Source organism: Mustela erminea, chromosome 11, assembly GCF_009829155.1.
Source record: "Mustela erminea isolate mMusErm1 chromosome 11, mMusErm1.Pri, whole genome shotgun sequence".
Classification (NCBI taxonomy): domain Eukaryota; kingdom Metazoa; phylum Chordata; class Mammalia; order Carnivora; family Mustelidae; genus Mustela; species Mustela erminea.
Genome location: NC_045624.1, coordinates 84,992,957 through 85,011,448, shown reverse-complemented (window position 1 = coordinate 85,011,448; position 18,492 = coordinate 84,992,957). Strand labels below are relative to the sequence as shown.

General features: G+C 41.1%; 1 protein-coding gene across 8 annotated transcripts in view; it reads right to left on the bottom strand.

Moving 5' to 3' along the window:
- Window positions 1–18,492, bottom strand: part of GSAP (gamma-secretase activating protein) — an 84,909-nt gene that overhangs the window by 26,227 nt on the left and 40,190 nt on the right. For 7 of the 8 annotated variants that reach the window (XR_004277094.1, XR_004277093.1, XR_004277092.1 and 4 more), the window contains exons 13-19: window positions 17,707–17,784; window positions 15,921–15,998; window positions 12,091–12,183; window positions 11,739–11,956; window positions 9,825–9,894; window positions 9,185–9,267; window positions 6,191–6,244 (exon numbers count right to left, since the gene is read on the bottom strand). Coding sequence is in view for 5 of the 8 variants with exons in the window: in XM_032305922.1 (XP_032161813.1) it covers window positions 6,191–6,244; window positions 9,185–9,267; window positions 9,825–9,894; window positions 11,739–11,956; window positions 12,091–12,183; window positions 15,921–15,998; window positions 17,707–17,784 (674 nt within the window). In the remaining 3 variants the exon portion in view is untranslated. The remainder of the gene's footprint in view (window positions 1–6,190; window positions 6,245–9,184; window positions 9,268–9,824; window positions 9,895–11,738; window positions 11,957–12,090; window positions 12,184–15,920; window positions 15,999–17,706; window positions 17,785–18,492) is intronic. The other variant, XM_032305920.1, reaches the window with a different exon arrangement.

The window sequence follows — 18,492 nt, the reverse complement described above, 5'->3', positions numbered from 1 at the left end:
GATTTTATTTAAGAGAGAGAGAGCCTGCACAAGCAGGGGGAGGTGCAGAGGGAGAAGCAGGCTCCCTGCTGAGCAGGAACCCAGATGGGGGGCTTGATACCAGGACCCTGGGATCATGACCTGATCTGAAGTCAGGCACTTAAGTGACTGAGCCACCCCGGAGCCCCTCTCTTAGCCATTTTTAATGGGCTGCATTTTTAATGTAACCACTAAAAATGGTTCTAAACTGTCCATCTCATAACCAGCATATGCCCTAAGAAAGCCAACAGGAAGATATTTCTCTCCTTTCAACCTTAAGCATTAAACAGTACATCTCCAACCAAACCTGTGAAGAACAGCAGCACAGGCTAGTGGCCGGGTCTGTCCCTCAATTTCATCATTTGAGATATTAACTGAAGGAACCCCCATCTCTGTAGATATGACAGGAATGACTAAACCAGCCTGGTACTCTGTTTCTAAGAAATAATACTTCTTTGTACGATCATAAAATTATGTTTGACAATATTAACTGAACTTGCCATAACTCACTGTCCCAGAAAATACATTGTAGAGGAAAAATTCTTGTTTTTCTACTACAACAATCTACTCCCAGAAGACTTCATTTCTGGCCACCAAATGTGGTAGTCCCTCCAACACCACACACATCAACCAATTCTCCACGACCAGCTGGGTCTGCTACAATTTGACTCAATTTGGACACTACCTACTTGGAGACAACATTGGATCCCATAAATTGCCTCTAAATTGGAGGTTCCCAAGACCTCCTCCTTGGGTTTGACAGTTCACTGGACTAGCTCACAGAACTCAAGAAAAGAGTTCACGTATTATACATTGGCTTATTGTAAAAGGATACAATGGAGGAAACTGCCAGATGGAAGAGATGGATAGAACCAGGCATGTGGGAAAGGGCTCAGAGTTTCCATTGGCTCCTGAGGGACACCGCCCTCCCACACCTTAGCATCTCAGAAGCTCTCCAGACTCCTTCAGTAAGAGTTCTTTATGGAGGCTCCATGACTTAGGCAGGATTGATTAAATCACTGACCACCAGCGACTGAACTCAAATCCCAGCCAGTCCCCCTTACCTCTGGGCTGAGGTGGGGTGGGGGGGTCGGTGCTGGAAGTTCCAACCTTCTAATCACCGGTTTGGTTCTTTAGGCAACCAGCCCCCAGTCTTAGGTGCTTCCCAAAAATCACCTTATAACATAACTTAAGTGTAGCTAGAAGGGGCTTGCTATGAATAACAAAAGACATTCTTTTTTTTTTTTTTTAAGATTTTATTTATCCATTTGACAGATAGAGATCACAAGTAGGCAGAGAGGCAGGCAGAGAGAGAGGTAGAAGCAGGCTTCCCGCTGAGCAGAGAGCCCGATGCGGGGCTCGATCCCAGGACCCTGAGATCATGACCTGAGCTGAAGGCAGAGGCTTTAACCCACTGAGCCACCCAGGCGTCCCACAAAAGACATTCTTTTCACCTTTGTGCTATTTCAGGAACTGGGAACAAACACTGAATATAACAAAAGATGTCCTGGTAGCTCTTATCACTTAGGAAATTACAAGGATTTTAGGAACTCCGTGCCAGGAGTCATGGATGAAGACCAAATGTACATTTCTAGTTATATCATAGTATCACATATATACCAACTGCCCTTTGTAAAATCAGTATTTCCCACATCACCAATGGACATTTCTGGTACTACATTGTTATCAAAGCAACAATCCTTATTTTTACAAAATTGTAAGGTATTGCATTGTAATTTTGTGGATACTTTGGATCCGTAACAAAACTTGTATTTAAATGCCAGTAGCTGTCTGTATGTCTGTATTGGGAGGGTCAAGGAAAAAAAGTCTTTTTTATTTCACAAAGCAATTAATAACACTCATGCTCTGCCCAATTAAAACTGTATTCTTAAAACACTTTGTAAGTGAAGAAGCATAATTAAATGAACAAGTCTCTGGAGAAGAGCCCGGGTGCCAATGATTGTATTCCCAAGTGCTCAGGGGCACTGAGACCCCCTGATAGACACTTGACTTAACACAGTGACTTCTGATGGGACGTAAGTGGGAAGGGCTCTTAAGTCTCCCTGGCCTTCACAGTGTCTGGGTCAGACAGTAATCTAAACCAATGACTAAAAGGTTTCCTTACTTTATAAAACGAAACTAAAGATGTCTGGCTTAAAAAACACATGAACATACTCCCATTTCTCCATTTGGGGCATGCTCATTCACCTTTTATTGTTATGTTCCAGTAAGTGATTGTTTCTATGTATTTCCTAATCTTCATGGGCTTCCTGTGGTCAGGTTTGGGGTGTGTGTGTGTGTGTGTGTGTGTTTAATTTATTTATTTAACAGACAGAGATCACAAGTAGGCAGAGAGGCAGGGAAAGAGAGAGGAAGGGAAGCAGGCTCCCCGCTGAGCAGAGAGCAGAGAGCCCAGGACCCTGGGATCATGACCTGAGCTGAAGGCAGAGGCTTCAACCCACTGAGCCACCCAGGCACCCCAAATAGTTTCTCTTTTCACTAGAAAATCAAGGGCAATTTTAACGCTTTCAAGAATATTGCCACTTCCCTAGAGAAATCCATGTTTTATGAAGGGCTAAAATCATTCCTGGGAAGGACACTCTTGATAACATTGCTTTGAAGGCAAGGACCTTGTTTCAGTATACTACTTGTTTCGCTGTTTAAAATTCTTCTGGAAACCATTTTATGAAGTAAGAAAGCCACTAGCCTTTCAGGTGATGAAGTGCTAATTCAACTGGCGTATGCCAAGTTACATTGCATATTCCTATACTAAACATTTGTAAAGTACTCCACAGGAGAACTCTTTGCAGAGAGAGCAGAAGAAGGTGCTTTTCCACCTTCACTTTGCCTTTCCCTCTCCCGACTTCTTATCAGGGCGGTCATCTACCAAGGAGGGAAGGGAGTGTGGTGAGAGTAAATAAGGATCCCTGGGGCCTCAGGGAAAGTCTGGCAGCAAGCGTGCATTCATTCAAAAGGTAACTCGTGATTCAGGTCAGAGGTACTCAGAGCCAACTCCTGTAGCTGAGTAAGCAGGGAGAGAGCAGTCTTGTAACTGCGGGAGGAGAGGGAGGAGCGGAGGGTGGGGTGCCCACCCCCCCACCCCCCCAGCCCCCCACCCCCCCACCCTCCCCCGCAAGCAGGCCCATCTCAGTATAATAAAGCTGGGACTTGGGGGTAGAAGAAGTAGGTCAAAGGCAGCGACTTCCAGCAAGGAGTATTGTGCAAAGAGGAATGGGGAAACAAATGGAAAGATCAGAGCCAGGAGTCCTGTGTCTCCCATGCTGAGGGACTGGGGTAGGGGTTGGGGAGCTGGACAAACCAAATCTAGTACCATCTCTTCCAGAGTTCAAGGCCCATCCCAGCAGCGTATCTTTGCCTTCCCTGACAGATTGCTACTGCATCTGCATGGACAAGGTCGTCAAGAGATCTACGTTCAAATGTGTGCTGTGTAACACTTCCTCCCGGCATGCAGACACACGGGGGAGCAGTACAGGAGCTCCCAAGAATGTCTGGGAATGGTTGATGGGAAACATCGGTCTGCTGGGGCAGATGTCAAAGGTCATTAGGGGAAAGGAAAAAAAAAAAGTGATATGCACAGTGAATATTAGGGGAGAAAAAAACTTGAATAATAAAAAAAGCATCATTTTACACACAAATATACAGACACACAAATAGGAAAAAAGAAAAAAAGGTGCAAAAATAAGCCACTTTGTTCCTAAGCGAAGTCAAATCATATTCTTAGAATAAGTCACTGGGTAAAAAATTAAGGAAATCTTCACATCAGTCTTTTATATTTACTTAATTTTTAAAATGACAATACGTGGGACACCTGGGTGGCTGAGTGGGTTAGGCCTCTGCCTTCGGCTCAAGTCATGATCTCAGGGTCCTGAGATCGAGCCCTGCATTGGGCTCTCTGCTCAGCAGGGAGCCTGCTTCCCCCTCTCTGCCAACTGCTCTGCCTACTTGTGATCTCTCTCTCTCTATTCAACAAATAAATAAAGTCTTAAAAAAATAAATAAAATGAAATTATACAATGGTGATAAGGTTGTAGTAAAACTGATAAACCCATAAATTCCTTGTTAGTTAATCGCAACTTTTTTTTTGTTTGTTTTGTTTTGTTTTTGAGTATCCAATTTGGCAATAAGAATCAAAAGCTTTCGAAACTGTCACAGTCTTTCGCCCAGCAATACTCCTGGACATTTAACCTTGGAGGATAAATCAAAAGAAAAACCATCTAGATAAAAATATTCACTGCAACATTATTTTTAATTGCATTTTTTTTTTTAATGGGGGCTGGAAACAAACCAAATGTCTCAAAACAGAAAAATGATTCGTTAGGACAACACAACCCAGCAGAATCCTCTGGAGCCTTTAGAGGTCATAATTACAAAGCTCACACAGCAGCATGAAATCTGATGTAACTGGCAATCTTTGTTAAATATCTCTGGATGGGGGCGCCTGGGTGGTTCAGTCATTAAACATCTGCCTTCAGCTCAGGTCATGATCCCAGGGTCCTGGGATTGAGCCCTGAGTCCAGCTCCCTACTCAGTGGCAGGAAGCCTGCTTCTTCCTCTCCCACTCCCCCTGCTTGTGTTCCCTCTCTCCCTGTGTCTCTCTGTCAAATAAATAAATAAAATCTTTAAAAAAAAAATCTCTCTGGATGGCCGTCACTACTATGCATTCCTATGGCAAAGGCTAGAGGAAATGGGGATAAAACTAAACAGTTGATTCCTTAGGAACTGTGGAGAATTAGGGGTGACACTACTTTCTCCTTAAAATTCTCTTCACTGGGCTCCAGGTGGCTCAGTTTGGTTAAGCTTCTGCCTTTGGCTCAGGGCATAATCCCAGGGTCCTGGGATTGAGCCCCACACTGGGCTCCCCCTGCTCTGCGAGGAGCCTCCTTCTCTCTCCCTCTGCCTGCCACTTCCCCTGCTTGTGCTCTCTCTCACTCTCTGCCAAGTAAATAAAACCTTTAAAAAATAAATAAATAAATAAAACTCTCTTCACCGGTTTCACACATTATGGGTTTGGTAGGACTCATGATAAAAGCAGAAACAATACCAGGAAAGGAGGGAGGCTCTTAATAAGAACATTTTCAGCTATTAATCAAACCTTTCTTTCCCCTTTCTCGTTCTCCCTTTGGGGGGCTTCACAGTGGTCCCAGCTGTGGCCCAGAACCATCACCTTTCCGTCTCCCTGAAGGACCCTTCTTAGGACTGAAACCCAGAACCATCAAACCTGCCCCAGTCGGCCCTCTCCCAGTCCCAGTGCATCACCGGGACCTCAGACCTCACGGCTTTCTGCTTTCCCCAGGCTGCCCAGGCCTGGCCTGCCCTCCGTGGATCCAAAAGAATTCAATGTAAATAAGAGAGCGGCAGCACAGTGAGCTGCCTGCTGCCAAACGCTGAGATTTCCCACTACACACCAAGCTATAATTAACAGGAGGCGATGCCAGAAACAACAAAGGAGCTTCAAGGAAACAGCTAAAGTACTCTCCAGTTTTTAACTACATACACATTCTTTTCTACTCACCCACCCCGCCCCGTTCTCCCTATTGTGCTCAGAAGCCCTTCTAAAACCACCAGATTACACAAAGACACTAATAGCTACCCCTTAGCGGCAGGAAGGAGGTGTGCAGAAGCTTCACAGAGACCGCATTCGGAGCCAGCGGAGGTCACTTTTGAGAAACAGAAAAGCTGTTCTTAGAACCAGAAGGAAATTAGATAATCTCAGCCCAGGTTACTTAACGGGTTTAAGGCTATGCGTGTGTGTGTGTGTGTGTGTGTGTGTGTGTGTGTGTGCGTGCATGTGCTGAGGGTTCTCTAAGCACGCGTAAGAACTCCAGTGTGGACTGGTTGGAGGCGCCGTGGAAAAGACGAGTCCTGTGTGGTTGAGGTTGATCCCCATAACTCTCTGTCTTCAGAAAACTTCCCTCTCCAAAGAGTATTCCTAAGAATTGCCATAATAATATCCTCACAGACGACCCAACCCCTTAGGAAGGATTTTCTCAAGAACGAATCCTACCCCTTGCCCCCATCCTCCCGCTGACGGTCTACAAGTCCTTGAGGAACCACCCTCGTCCTTGACACAGAGAGCTGGAGCTCCGGTTGAGTGTGGAGGCCAGCAAGGAACCAGGCACGGTGTGCTTTTGTCTCTCCCTGGAAGGACTTACCTTCATGAAAGGCAATGGGATCTCTTCCGTCACAAGGGCTATTCCAGGAATTTCCTATGGTGGGGAGAAACACACACACAGGACTGCTAAATGTATCAACCACCACAAGCTTGAGCCTTCAGGAAGTGTTTTCTGCACAGACAGAAGCCGAGGGCAGCTCCCAGTTTGCTAACCTCTACTTTAAATAAACCTTATAGTTTATAAATAGCAGTGAACCAACCCATCTTTTGCCTTGAGAAGGGAACTATTCTTTCAAGTCATGATTACAATAGAGGGCCAATCTCTGAAGGAAAGGAGAAGACTATTGGGAATACAGAGCAACCAGTATATTATTTACACATTTCCATTTAAGAACAAACGAGGCAAATTACACATGCGTTATCAAGCGTAATAATAAGGGGGACATGTTCCTTCTCTGTTTATTGCTCCTTCCTCCCACTTCTTCTCTTTTGCTTAAATGTATTATATTATAGTTGGCCCCTGCCTCCCTAGAAGGAACCAAGATTAGTGGGGTTCTTTTTTTACTTTAATGGAAAATTTTCCTTCACCTCATTCTCTACCATAATTTCAGAAATAAAAGACCCCCATAAAGAGTTGATGCAGTGGTGGGACGCCTGGGTGGCTCAGTTGGTTAAGCAGCTGCCTTCAGCTCAGGCCATGATCCCAGCATCCTGGGATCGAGTCTCACATCAGGCTCCTTGCTCAACAGGGAGCCTGTTTCTCCCTCTGCCTCTGCCTGCCGCTCTGTCTGCCTGTGCTCTCTCTCTCTCTGACAAATAAATAAATAAAATCTTAAAAAAAAAAAAAGAGTTGATGCAGTGGTATCACCATGGCAAATATGAAAGGTGTAAAATCTGTATCAGGAAATCCAAATTATAACACTGTGAGCATTAAAACAAAAATTTCAATAGAAATATAAACGTCCAAAATGGCCCCTCATTCGTTCATTTTGGAAGTGTGTTTCTATATTAACTGTGTAGATAAGCCTCTCAACCAGTGAATTCATCCTTTATTTTCTAAAAAAAAAAAGGTAGACGATATATGACGAAATAACTTTGAAAGTGTTCTGTAGAAATAAAATCTCGTGTTTGTTTAGAACTCAAATGTACTAGATTTTTACTGACACACAATATTCCTGTGGAAAGGGGCACCACAGAAATGCAGAAATAAATGTCCAGAATATTCAAGCAACCGAGTTGTCCCGTGTGACCACTGAAAGCCTGTGTTAAGAATGTATTTTGTGTTTCACTCACCACTACTTGATAAGTGAAGATACTTCAAAAAAAGCATTAAAATTTCACTATAGCTTTAGGTTATAAACATCTTAAAATAAGAATAACAAGGCTAATTGTTTGCAAAGCACAATTCATTTTATTTATATGTAAGAGTACCATATGTTCTAGTATCTTAAAAAATTCAGTTCAGTTATTTACAGAAATTATCTGTCTCCATACAGAAGTATGATATTACTTTTTTTTATCCTAGCCAGGATTTATTAAAGGATAGAAATAAGAGGATTCGTAGATTAGGAAAAGAAAAGGCAAATGGTGGACATCATAGCTAAAGAGAAGCAAGGACTCAGAATTTCAGGATTAGAAGAGACCTTTAAAGGTAACCAAAACCCTGAAGTTTAGAGCAACATGGTAAACCCTAAAAGCAGCTCAGTAGATGGTGGTTAGGACTGTGGGTTTTTTCGATTATTCTCTCACAGGACTTCCTGACCTCACTCTGTAGGTCTACAATAGCTCCTCGGCCCCATGGTCATGAGAAATGCAAAAGTAAGAAGCTGCCTCCCAAAAGAGCCCCTCGGATGCTATCCAGCTAACACATGCTCCATCTTTAAACACAACCCTAGGAACTACAGGGGTTCCCGGTCCCCTCCTCCCAGACACGGAAATGGAGGATGACAGGGCTGGGTGGTGAGGGAAGAAAACAGAGAGGTGCGTTTCCTGACTCCCCGTGGTTTAACCTGCAGACGCTGTGTGTATGTTCACAAGAGCTCTCAAAGCAGACAGTGAGGGCTTGGAGAACGGACAGACGAGCTGTCTTTCCCTTGTTACTCAACAGCAAGGCAAGAGCACTTAACAACCCTTAACAGTCAAAGACAGAAGGGCCTTTAGGATAACTACTGCTGTGTATACCAAACATTTAGAAATTAATCACACATACCTGACTCTATTTAGATAGTCTAAATACAAAACGGGCAAGTGTCACGATTCATCCCAGTACTTCTTTTCCTATGTCTGTGTTACCTAAATTCCATTTATTTTTCTAAATGCCTTTTTGATACGAACCTCTGCCTTGGAACTAAGCATGTTGTTCTAACACCTAAGTATGAAAGAAGAAATCTTTTCCAGGGAAAGCCTGAAACTTTTTTCAGGGTTTTTGCTTTTTGATCCAACAAATCTCAGTTTACTGCACCATGTTCTAGAGAAAACAAACAAAATTTTTGCTCAGCACTTCCTAATTGAAAAACTGGGAAGAAGGGCCAAGGGGAAGAAAAGGTCAAAGGGAGTGAATTTGCTTAAGATCACTAAATTTTGCTGATCTTGAGGCTTTACAGTTATTACAAATTTTCCTTATGAGTCTGGGAAAAGGGTTAAATCTCCTTAGGAAACAGAACAGCTTACAGTAATAGCAATGGCCCAATCATTCGCGTTTATAAAAACCTGAGAAATATTTTAGTCTACTCTAGTTGCTAAAAAAAAAATGTAAAACACCGTTTGAAGATGATAGAGCGTTCATTCTGCTTAGTAGCAGGAAGAGTAACACATATCCTGTACCTTCTCCTTTAATTCTCCTGTTTTATGTCACTACCTTTGGCTAACAGCAAGGATTCATGCCAGGAGACTCCAACTCAGATCCTTATCAGTCAAAAATGGACAAATGAAATCACAGCCATGTACTGTGACAGGGAGGTCCTACAACTGACCCACAACTGGGTCAGTTTTAATTTTAATTTTAATCACACAAAGAATACAAAGTGTTACTTACTGTATCCCAAGCGAACACTGAGGAATATGGCAAAAGTTTATCCATGTTACTTGTCTCTGGATATATGCTCCAATATGAAGAAGCTGAGTAGATTTTTGAAAGAAAAAAAAAGAAAAGAAAGACAGACATGATTCAATAAGAATAAGCCAGTAGACACTGTTAATTCACCAAAGCAAGCAAATCCCCAAAAAGTTTTTACTGCCTTATCCTTATCTTCAAAAGGCTAACCATTAGGGTCTACCTTTATAAAACGTTCAGGTTCTGTTCTTTACTATGAGAATAATTAAAAAAAAATATTTGGCACTTCTATCTACCCCCAAATGACATTATACTACTTTACACAGAAATGGCCGACACAAAACTGAACTAAGAAAGTTTTGACATCTTACTGGGAGGGAAAAATCACTAGTAAGTTTAGAGAATCAAGATCCTATCGTATCTTATCAGTCTCTGAACTGTCGTAGCTTCTCACAAGACCACGAGAGAATGAAATTTAATCAGCTGCTGACTGAAACAGAGTAAAAAAAAAAAAGTGCTTCTAACCAACATTTTGACAGATTGAGACATTATCAATTTGTTGCTTTCCCTCCAGCAAAAGGGTCAAGGATTCAACTTAATATGCACCATTAGCAAGACCTACCAATTATAAATTCCTGAATGAGGTCAAATGAATGGCAGGCAGAGACGTTCTCAGAAATCCACTGAATAAGCTTTAAAAAATAAGAAGACAATTCTGTTGTTATGCATATCTGCACCCTGCCTCCACCACTAAAGAATTACAAAATGTATGTGACTCTTTTTAAAACACTGTAAATATTCTGGAACTGTCAAAGAATACACTCACTTCCCTTCAAGGCATGTAATGCAAGACTGTGGTTTAAGGAATCTTATAAATCAGGTCTATTTTACATATATTTTTAAAATAAATATCCCTGGTTGAAATCCAAATAAGCCTTCTTCGACCCCACGTCTGCTTTTGCTAGAGTGGGTCATGTTACAGCAAAGTACCAGTGTGAAGAGCTGGGGGATAGAAGAGAAAACTAAACCCAATCACACCTCAGAGCTCGAAGGCAGCAGACCTGGGTTTGATTCCAGCTCAGGCATCCGTGTGAACATCGGCACACCACTTAACCTTGGTGAGCATCACTACGGTCCTCCCAAGCACAGGTTGTAAGGACACCTCTCTCAGTGTCCACAACCATCCTCACCTGCTGGCGGACTGAAACTCCTTGTTCCCAGCCTTAGAACTGAAGTATACCATGAGGCTTGCCTAGCCACAGAGCACTCTCACATGTCTGCTCCTACCAATAAGTAAGTGGTGGTTTGTTTTTTAAGCTTTGTGTATTTGTGAGAGAGAGAGAGAGTGTGTGTGTGTGAGAGAGAGAGAGAAAGAGAGAGAGCACGCCCACAAGCAGGGAGAGCAGCAGCAGAGGGAGACGCAGTCTCCCCGCTGAGCAAGGAGCCCCATGTGGGACTTGATCCCAGAACCCTGGGATCATGACCTGAGCCATAGGCAGATGCTTAACCGACTGAGCCACCCAGGCATCCCAAGAAATAGGTTCATTTCTCAACCTATTCATGCTGGTTATACTTCCCTTCACAATTAGGTAATTTTATAAAATATTACCATAGATGAATGAAATATGGACTCAAAAAGAGTGTTGTTTGGTCAATAAAAGTTGAACACTTTGGAAAGACTCAAAGGTATATCTAAAACACTCACTTAAAAAAAATCTAAGTGTGAGACAACTGTAAAGGATTTGAAAAAATTGCCCAATAGGTACAGATTGTTTTTGAGAAAATATTTAAAATAAGGCTCTCCTTGGGTTAAAGAAAAGAAGACAGTAAGGTTAAGGAACAAAAGGAAGAAGAAAAGTCAGAGACAGCACATTACTAGTGGTTTTATGTAAGAAAAATGATTTTGAACTCCAACCAGCTAATATTACAAAGAAAGGGTCTTAAACTACATTGAAATATAGGTGAATAAATGCACTTTTTGTTTGTTGTTTTAGGTTAAAATAAGATAAAGTATCTTTTCTTCAATTACCCAACCACCCATTGGTCCCAATCAAGTCTAACAGAGAGCTATCTCCAACTTCATAGGACAACTATAAAATTAAATGACAAAATGTGTAAAAGTGCTTCATAAATTCAATTGTGAAATATAAATAATCTTTATTAAAATGTAATAAATATATGACACCAGATTTTATTTCTTTTAATGCTATACACCAAATAGAGACCAGGAAAAAAAGTAGGTATTTGAGAAGCTATTTCCTATTTATGGAGCACTTTCTTGGAATGTTACTGATACAGCTAACGTGTAGGCACAGTATTGAAAAGAGAGAAGTCAACAGACATGCTCACAGTCTGAGGTCTGGTCGGGGTCCATAAAAAGAAGCACGAGAAGAGAATATGTTCAAATCAGAACGGAGACCATAAATGTCAACTAATTATTACCAAATGAAAATGGCATCTGTTCATTTCAACCACAAACATAGACGGCTGGCGTTGTCTATTTGCCAATCGTTTTAACTTGAAGCTACATAACCACCTTGGCTTCCAGGAACTGGGGGTCTCGGCCACAGGAGAGGACACAGTGCAACACGGCCATCTTCTCACAGTCTAGCTGAGTGTTCCATAGGAACTGTAATAAATAGGACTGGTTGAGGACTGCCCTGTAGAGCTTTCCAGAACACAAATCCAGTACCAGGGACCCTGAGAGTGACTGTAAAGGGCTATGAGGTAGCATGTCAACCACTTCATTGTTTCCTGGCCAGAAAAAAAAGAAAAGAAAAGAAAAAAAAGACATCAGCAAATAAAAGAAACCCTTCTCACCCAAACATAAACATTGTCAAGAGAAACCCAAACGGACCACATCCATGAGGGGAAAACCACAGCCATACCTGTCAGAAATAAACTGTGGCAGATCAGGTCCGGATGTTGAATGTTAAGTAAATGAAAGAAATGACCAGGTAAGTAAACAGCCACGTAATAGTCTGTAGAAGAGAAAGATAAAAAATTATCTGCATGTGGCAAGAGTTGCACGAAGATAAAGCCCAGAACTTGACAGTATCCCTATTGGTCTTTGAACCTCTTAAAACACAAAAGTTTTGATCAGTGTGAACTGTTTGATGTCGGCACATTTCATCTTCCTGCCAGATCTCGCTTGTTCCTATCTGTGGCTAGTTGTCTTCATACAGTTGGCAACGGTTATCTTAACTGCTATCTGTGATTTTGAGTCTAAGTGAATTGTGGCTTTATTTGAACCTAAATGACCTCTAAAAAAAATACCAAGCAATATAAATTATTCCTTTATCTGATGGTCTGGGAATAGCTTATGATGGGAATCTCCCTCCTCACTTCTGCCGGCTGGGAGACCCTCTAAAATTTTGTTTCCTAGGTTTGCCAACTCATCGTCATCATCACTATCGTTATCGTCATTTTGTTTAGAGAACCCTTAAATTGATGTTCATCAAAGCAATCTCTGCAGGCATTCTAACACTTGGTGAAGTACTGATACATTTCCTTGCACAGTGAGCTGCCGAGAAGTCACACCTTCACAGTCCCTGCGTTCGATAATTTTGTACGAAGAACACTGGTACACAGATTGAGACAAGGTGTAAAAATAGGTTTCTGGAGAATGGGAAGGTGGAAGTAGCCCTTGCCAATAATTTTTCACATGAGAGCAGTGAATGTTCTACAGATGACATATTTAGATTGTAAGCGAGGCAGCTGGATTCTTTTTTCCTAAGAAGCAAAGAAATACATGTTAATTATTTGCATAGAAGGCATTCAGGGGAAAGGAAAGAAAGGAAAGAGGATGTAAAACTCGAAGCTATTGACTTAAGTAAGTGTCCTCTTGGTCACTGGGGATCAAGTGATGTTAATGAGAGTAGCACAAATGGTTGCAATAATATTCTTGTTATGGCAACATTAAGTAGAAACACAAATAATGATATAGTAGAGTACGGTAGGAAAGGGTTAGGCATCAAACGACCTAAATTAATTCCTAGCCTAGCATTTAACCAGTTAACCGGGGGGAAACTACATCCCTGTGAGAGGAGGCATTTGGAAGGCAATGAGGGTTGTTTGGAGTTGTTACAATCACTGGAGTGGAAGGGGGAGTCCTCCTGCCATTTGGTGAAGGTCCTTAAATCCGTCAATGTGCAGGACACTCTCACACAAGAAGTACTGTCTCAACGAAAATGCCAGCAGGGCCCACAGTAGGTCAAATGATGACCCCCTAAGATGTTCACGTGCTAATCCCAGAGCCTGTGACTGTGTCACCTGAAGAGACGGAAGGCACCTTGCAGATGATGAGATCAAGGATCCTGGAGATGCAGAGGGTATCCTGGAGTATCCAAGTGGACCCAAGGTAACCATAAATATGTTTACAGGAGAGAGGCAGAAGGAGACTGCACTACAGAGGAGAAGATCACTCGAGGATGAAAGAGATGGGAGTGATGGGGTCGCAAGCCAAGAAATGCCAGCCTCGAGATGCCAGCCTCGAGATGCCAGCCTCGAGATGCTGGGGTTGTCCGAGGATTAATTCCTCCCCAGAATCTCCAGAAGGAACCATTTCTACCCACACCTTGACTTTAGCCCCTCAAAACTCATTTCCGAATTCTGACCTCCAGAACCAAAAGACAGCATTCATGTTGTTTTAAGCCCTAAATTTGTGATCATTTGCTATGGCAGCAATAAGAAAACAGCACAGTATCCCTGATAAGAGACACTAAAAGGAGACTGGGCACAGACCTCAGCCTTTTTGAGCTCAGTTTCATTATCTGGAAAATGAGGATAACATCACCTAGCAGAATTGTTGTAAGGATCAAGATAATGGAAATAACATGCTTAGCATATAATACTCATTTTTAAAATATAAATAAATATTTTAAAATATAAATAAAAATAGCATTTTATTTATAAATGTATCCTTATATAGAGGTGTCTGGGTTCATGGAAAACTTTATTCTTTAATATCTTATCAACATTAAAACTCTATTCTTTAATATTTTAATTAAAATATACAAAATAAGTCCCTTTAATAGGGTGACAATTCAGAACCGTTATATGTAATTAATAGGAAAAAAAGGCATCACTCAAAAGCAATACTGTTGTCATAAAAATTACCTCTGGAGTAGTTCTAAGCTTGGGTATAATTCTGTGCCAAGAAGACTAAATGTGTATAAGAGGGAAAGACAACTTATGTAAGAGCCTATTTTTACAAAACTCTAGGATTTCTGCCGGCTCCACAGTCGGAAGACCATAGATTAAATCATGCCTGCCCTTTTCTAGAGTCGTTCTCAGGGGGGGAAAAAAGAAGGCTACCTTTGACCTGACAAAATGCTAAGTTTTTTTTTAGTGGAAAGTTTCCTACATCACTCTTGAAATGGGATGTTGATGCAGCATTCTCTGATAAGAATCAAGTCTCAGACCCAGGAAACCTTATATTTATCTCTCTTACCACAGGAAGCAGTAGACTCGGGCCTCTCTAAGGCAATTTCCCACAGGTTCAAAGCTCATGTTAACATTTACTACATATGGGCCCACTCCACATGCACTATCTCACCTCATCTACAGTATTGTTCAAAAGAAAAATCTTTTTTTTAATCAACTTTGTCATTTTTGTTCTCATTTCGCCCAGCTCCCTCACATTATACCTTCCTAAGCTTTTGTCATGATAGCAGGAAGACTGGGAAACAGGAATAGGAGAACATATTAAAGAATCATGTGCTGTAAACCTGAAGCTTTTCTTTTTTGAATATTGTGCTGCGTCCCATAGGTAGGCAAGTAATAGTTCTGTTAGTAAGTCTTCTGCTAACCTGTTTGTACCCTTCATCCCAACTGACATGGAAAAGCAGCTTTTGGTAGGTTGGTACAATAAACCCTTTCTTGATTTTCTTCATGACAGACTCCATTAATATGCTCAAACCTAACACTCAAGTTCCCTTACCATATTTACTCAATGAAAATCAACATATTTAAGCTGATTTGTTAGTCCTCTATAGGACTTGGAAGCTCTTAGCAATTAACAACAGGGAATGGACAATTTCTCAAAGATCTTTGTCCTCTCTAGAATCAAGGGGCAACATGATATATTTTTTCTCATAGGCTTTTAGGGAACATCCCATTCACTGTCATTATTTTTTTTTTTTTAAGATTTATTTATTTATTTGAGAGAGTGAGTGAGCATGAGCTAGGGGTGGGGGAGGGCAGGGAGAGGGACACAGGGCTCCATCCCAGGACCCTGAGATCATGACCTGAGCCAAAGGTAGACGCCTAACTGACTGAGCCACCCAGGTGGCCATCATCATTTTTATACTAACAAATGGCTTTTTTGGATTACTACTAAAACACATAGGAAAACTCACAGCCTAGATTCTTTAAAGAGGGAGATGCATCCCCTCCCCAAAGGCTAATCTGAATGGGGGACACAAATATGTCCATTAGGATTGACCTAGAAAAAGATACAGATCAGGAAAAAATATGATAATATTAACTAACTTAATCCCTTTGACCCTTGAACAACAGAGAAGTTAGGGGTGCCAAGGTTTCCAGAGAAACCCTTCCCCTTCTAGGCCTCTGAAAGGTCAGTGGCTATCATCCCAATCCAAATCCTAAAGGGGCGGGAGAAAATGGAGTGCACAGATAAGAAAATGAGATATAAAAGGTTGTATCACATGTACTAGAAAGGAGGGTCAGAGCAGAGACGCCTCTCTCTCTCACTCACCAAGGTTGAGAAAAGTAAGGCCCTTAGTCACATGTGAGTCTACACTCCTTAGAGCAGCAGTGAAGGTCTTGCTGTGCCCTGTGGAGAGAGAACAGGGAGCCAAGGGAAGAATGGTAAGAAACAAAGAACCAGAATTCCACCCAAGGCTATTACTCTATGTAATACTCCACATTTAGGAGCTGTGAAACTGACAAAGCAAGGGTCTCTGACTTCTAAATTTCATGGTTCTCCACCACTCCCCAAAAACCACACAGAAGGTAGATCACAGTACAATCAGGATCCAGTAGTCGTTCTGGGCTTATTGTATAATATTAGACCTTATAAGGTGGGTTGTGCTGGGACAGAAGGATCTGAAGGAATCTATCACAGGATTCAAAAGGTGGAGGAGACCAGGTAGCTCACTGTCCCCCACAGTTTACTGCACATTCTTGCTATCATCAAGACCCCCTGAGACTTCTCTCAGTCACTTAGTAGACTATCAACTAAACTCAGGGTATTGGGCTTGATGTTCCACTGTTCTAACTCTTCGTCAGAATCAGTAACCCTTAATAAAACTTTCAGAGAAGTTTTATTTATGGTTTTAAGCATTATATTAATTATTAGAAAAATGTATGAAAACTTCCCACAAAAGAAAAAATCCAACTTATGCTATTAAAGCCTGTCTACTGAAGTTGCTTTTAGTTTCTTCATTATTGAGGTATTAAACTTTTCTCACCCACATTTCTAACTTCTGAAAGTAATGTTAGGCATTCCTATAGAATAAACTCTGGTGTGGTCTGGCATAGTTTTGTTTGTTTGTTTTGTAATTAAAAATTTTTAAAATATAATTTCACCCACTGTATGTACTATATAAATTCTAATTTTAAGGGACTAAACAAGCAAAATAAATGTGCCTTACCATTGTTCAGACTAAAACTTTTAAAGGGTACACTGGCCAACTAGAGAACTAGAACTAGAACTAGAAAAGCTTGGGCATTTACTCCTCCCCTGAGGCTGACTGCTGACAAACTAGTTTGCTGGGCCGCAGAACTATGAATAAAAATAAAGGTATCTTAGGTCTAAGACCTGTTGAGATCTGAGATGATGGATGCTTTTAACTAGAGCTCTCCGTAACCTTATAGGTTAAATAAATTGATGTTTTCCAACTAGTAATAAAAAAGCAAATAAACATACTTTGGACAAATATGTCCATAAGGATTGGTCTACCTATAAGCCTAGAAAAATACATAGGTCAGGAAAAAAATACAAGAACATTAGCTAAGTCAATACAATTGACCCTTGAACGACATGGAGGTTAGGGGTGCCAACCCCTGAGCAGTCAAAAATCCATGTATAAGTTTTGGGGGAGTCAAAAGTTAACTACTAATAGCCTACTGCTAACCAGAAGCCTTTCTGATAACATAAACAGTCCATTAACAGATATTTCATATGTTATATGTATTGTATACTGTATTCTCACAGTAAAAAAAAAAAAAAGAAAGAAAAAGAAAAAAGAGAGAAAATGTTATTAAGAAAAATCATAAGGAAGAGAAAGTACATTCACAGTACTATACTGTATTTTTGAATCCTGAATGTAAGTGGATCCACGCAACTCAAATCCATGTGGTTCAAGGGTGAACTGTATTCATCATTAGTGAATTTCTTCAGGAAACATGTATTATATAGGTATAGAATGTACTGATAAAATTTATTACAAGGGAGTAAGACTTTAAAATTTATCTAACTTGCTACTATTTGGAAAAAGTGATTACATAAAAATAAAAAATTAAGAATAAATAACATGTACCTTTATGAAAGTAAAACACTGTATACGTGATTTTTCCCCAAGAGTCAAACTTCGGACTGTAACATACACACAAAGTGCCTAGAAGGAAGAAGGTATTATTTAGTGGAGCTGAAAAGAATCAGAGACAAAAAGTTTTCTAAGCCACTTAACCTTTCTTCTCTTCCTTTAGATGTTCTGACTCAATCTACCTCATAGATTTTTCCCAAATTCTAGAAACGGTTTATTAACAAGCTGCTGAGAAATTTCAGTTCAACAATTACTCAGCACACACTGTGCATGTAATGTAATTTAAAAATTTTGTAATAAGTAATGTAATGTACTGTGGTGAGCTACTGAAGGAAAGGAAAGGATAGGAAAATGAATAGAGATCTACTCCTGTATATGAAATCATGGGAGTCTAGAGAAGATTACAAAGGAGATTGTTCTCATATACTTCTATTGCCCCGCTCTCTTATTTAGCTTGCCTTCCGGCTATTACTAATGTAGATCCCAGCTTACCAAAATGCATCTCCTCTTTACAGACACTTCCCAGTCTTTTTTTTTTCCATCTGGAATTGGAAGGCAAACTGAGGCAGTAGGAGCAAGTGTGTGTTGGCCCATATCCACCCATATTTGGGTCACTGAGAGCCTTGGCCCAAGCGCAAAGGAGAGAACTCCTGGCACAGCTATCTTTCCAGATGAGCTCTGACCACCTTCTCTTAGCCCAGGGCTCCAGAATACTCTCAGCCTTCACACGCTCTAGAACATGGGTGGGATATATCCATCATCTCTAGCAGCTGTTACCAG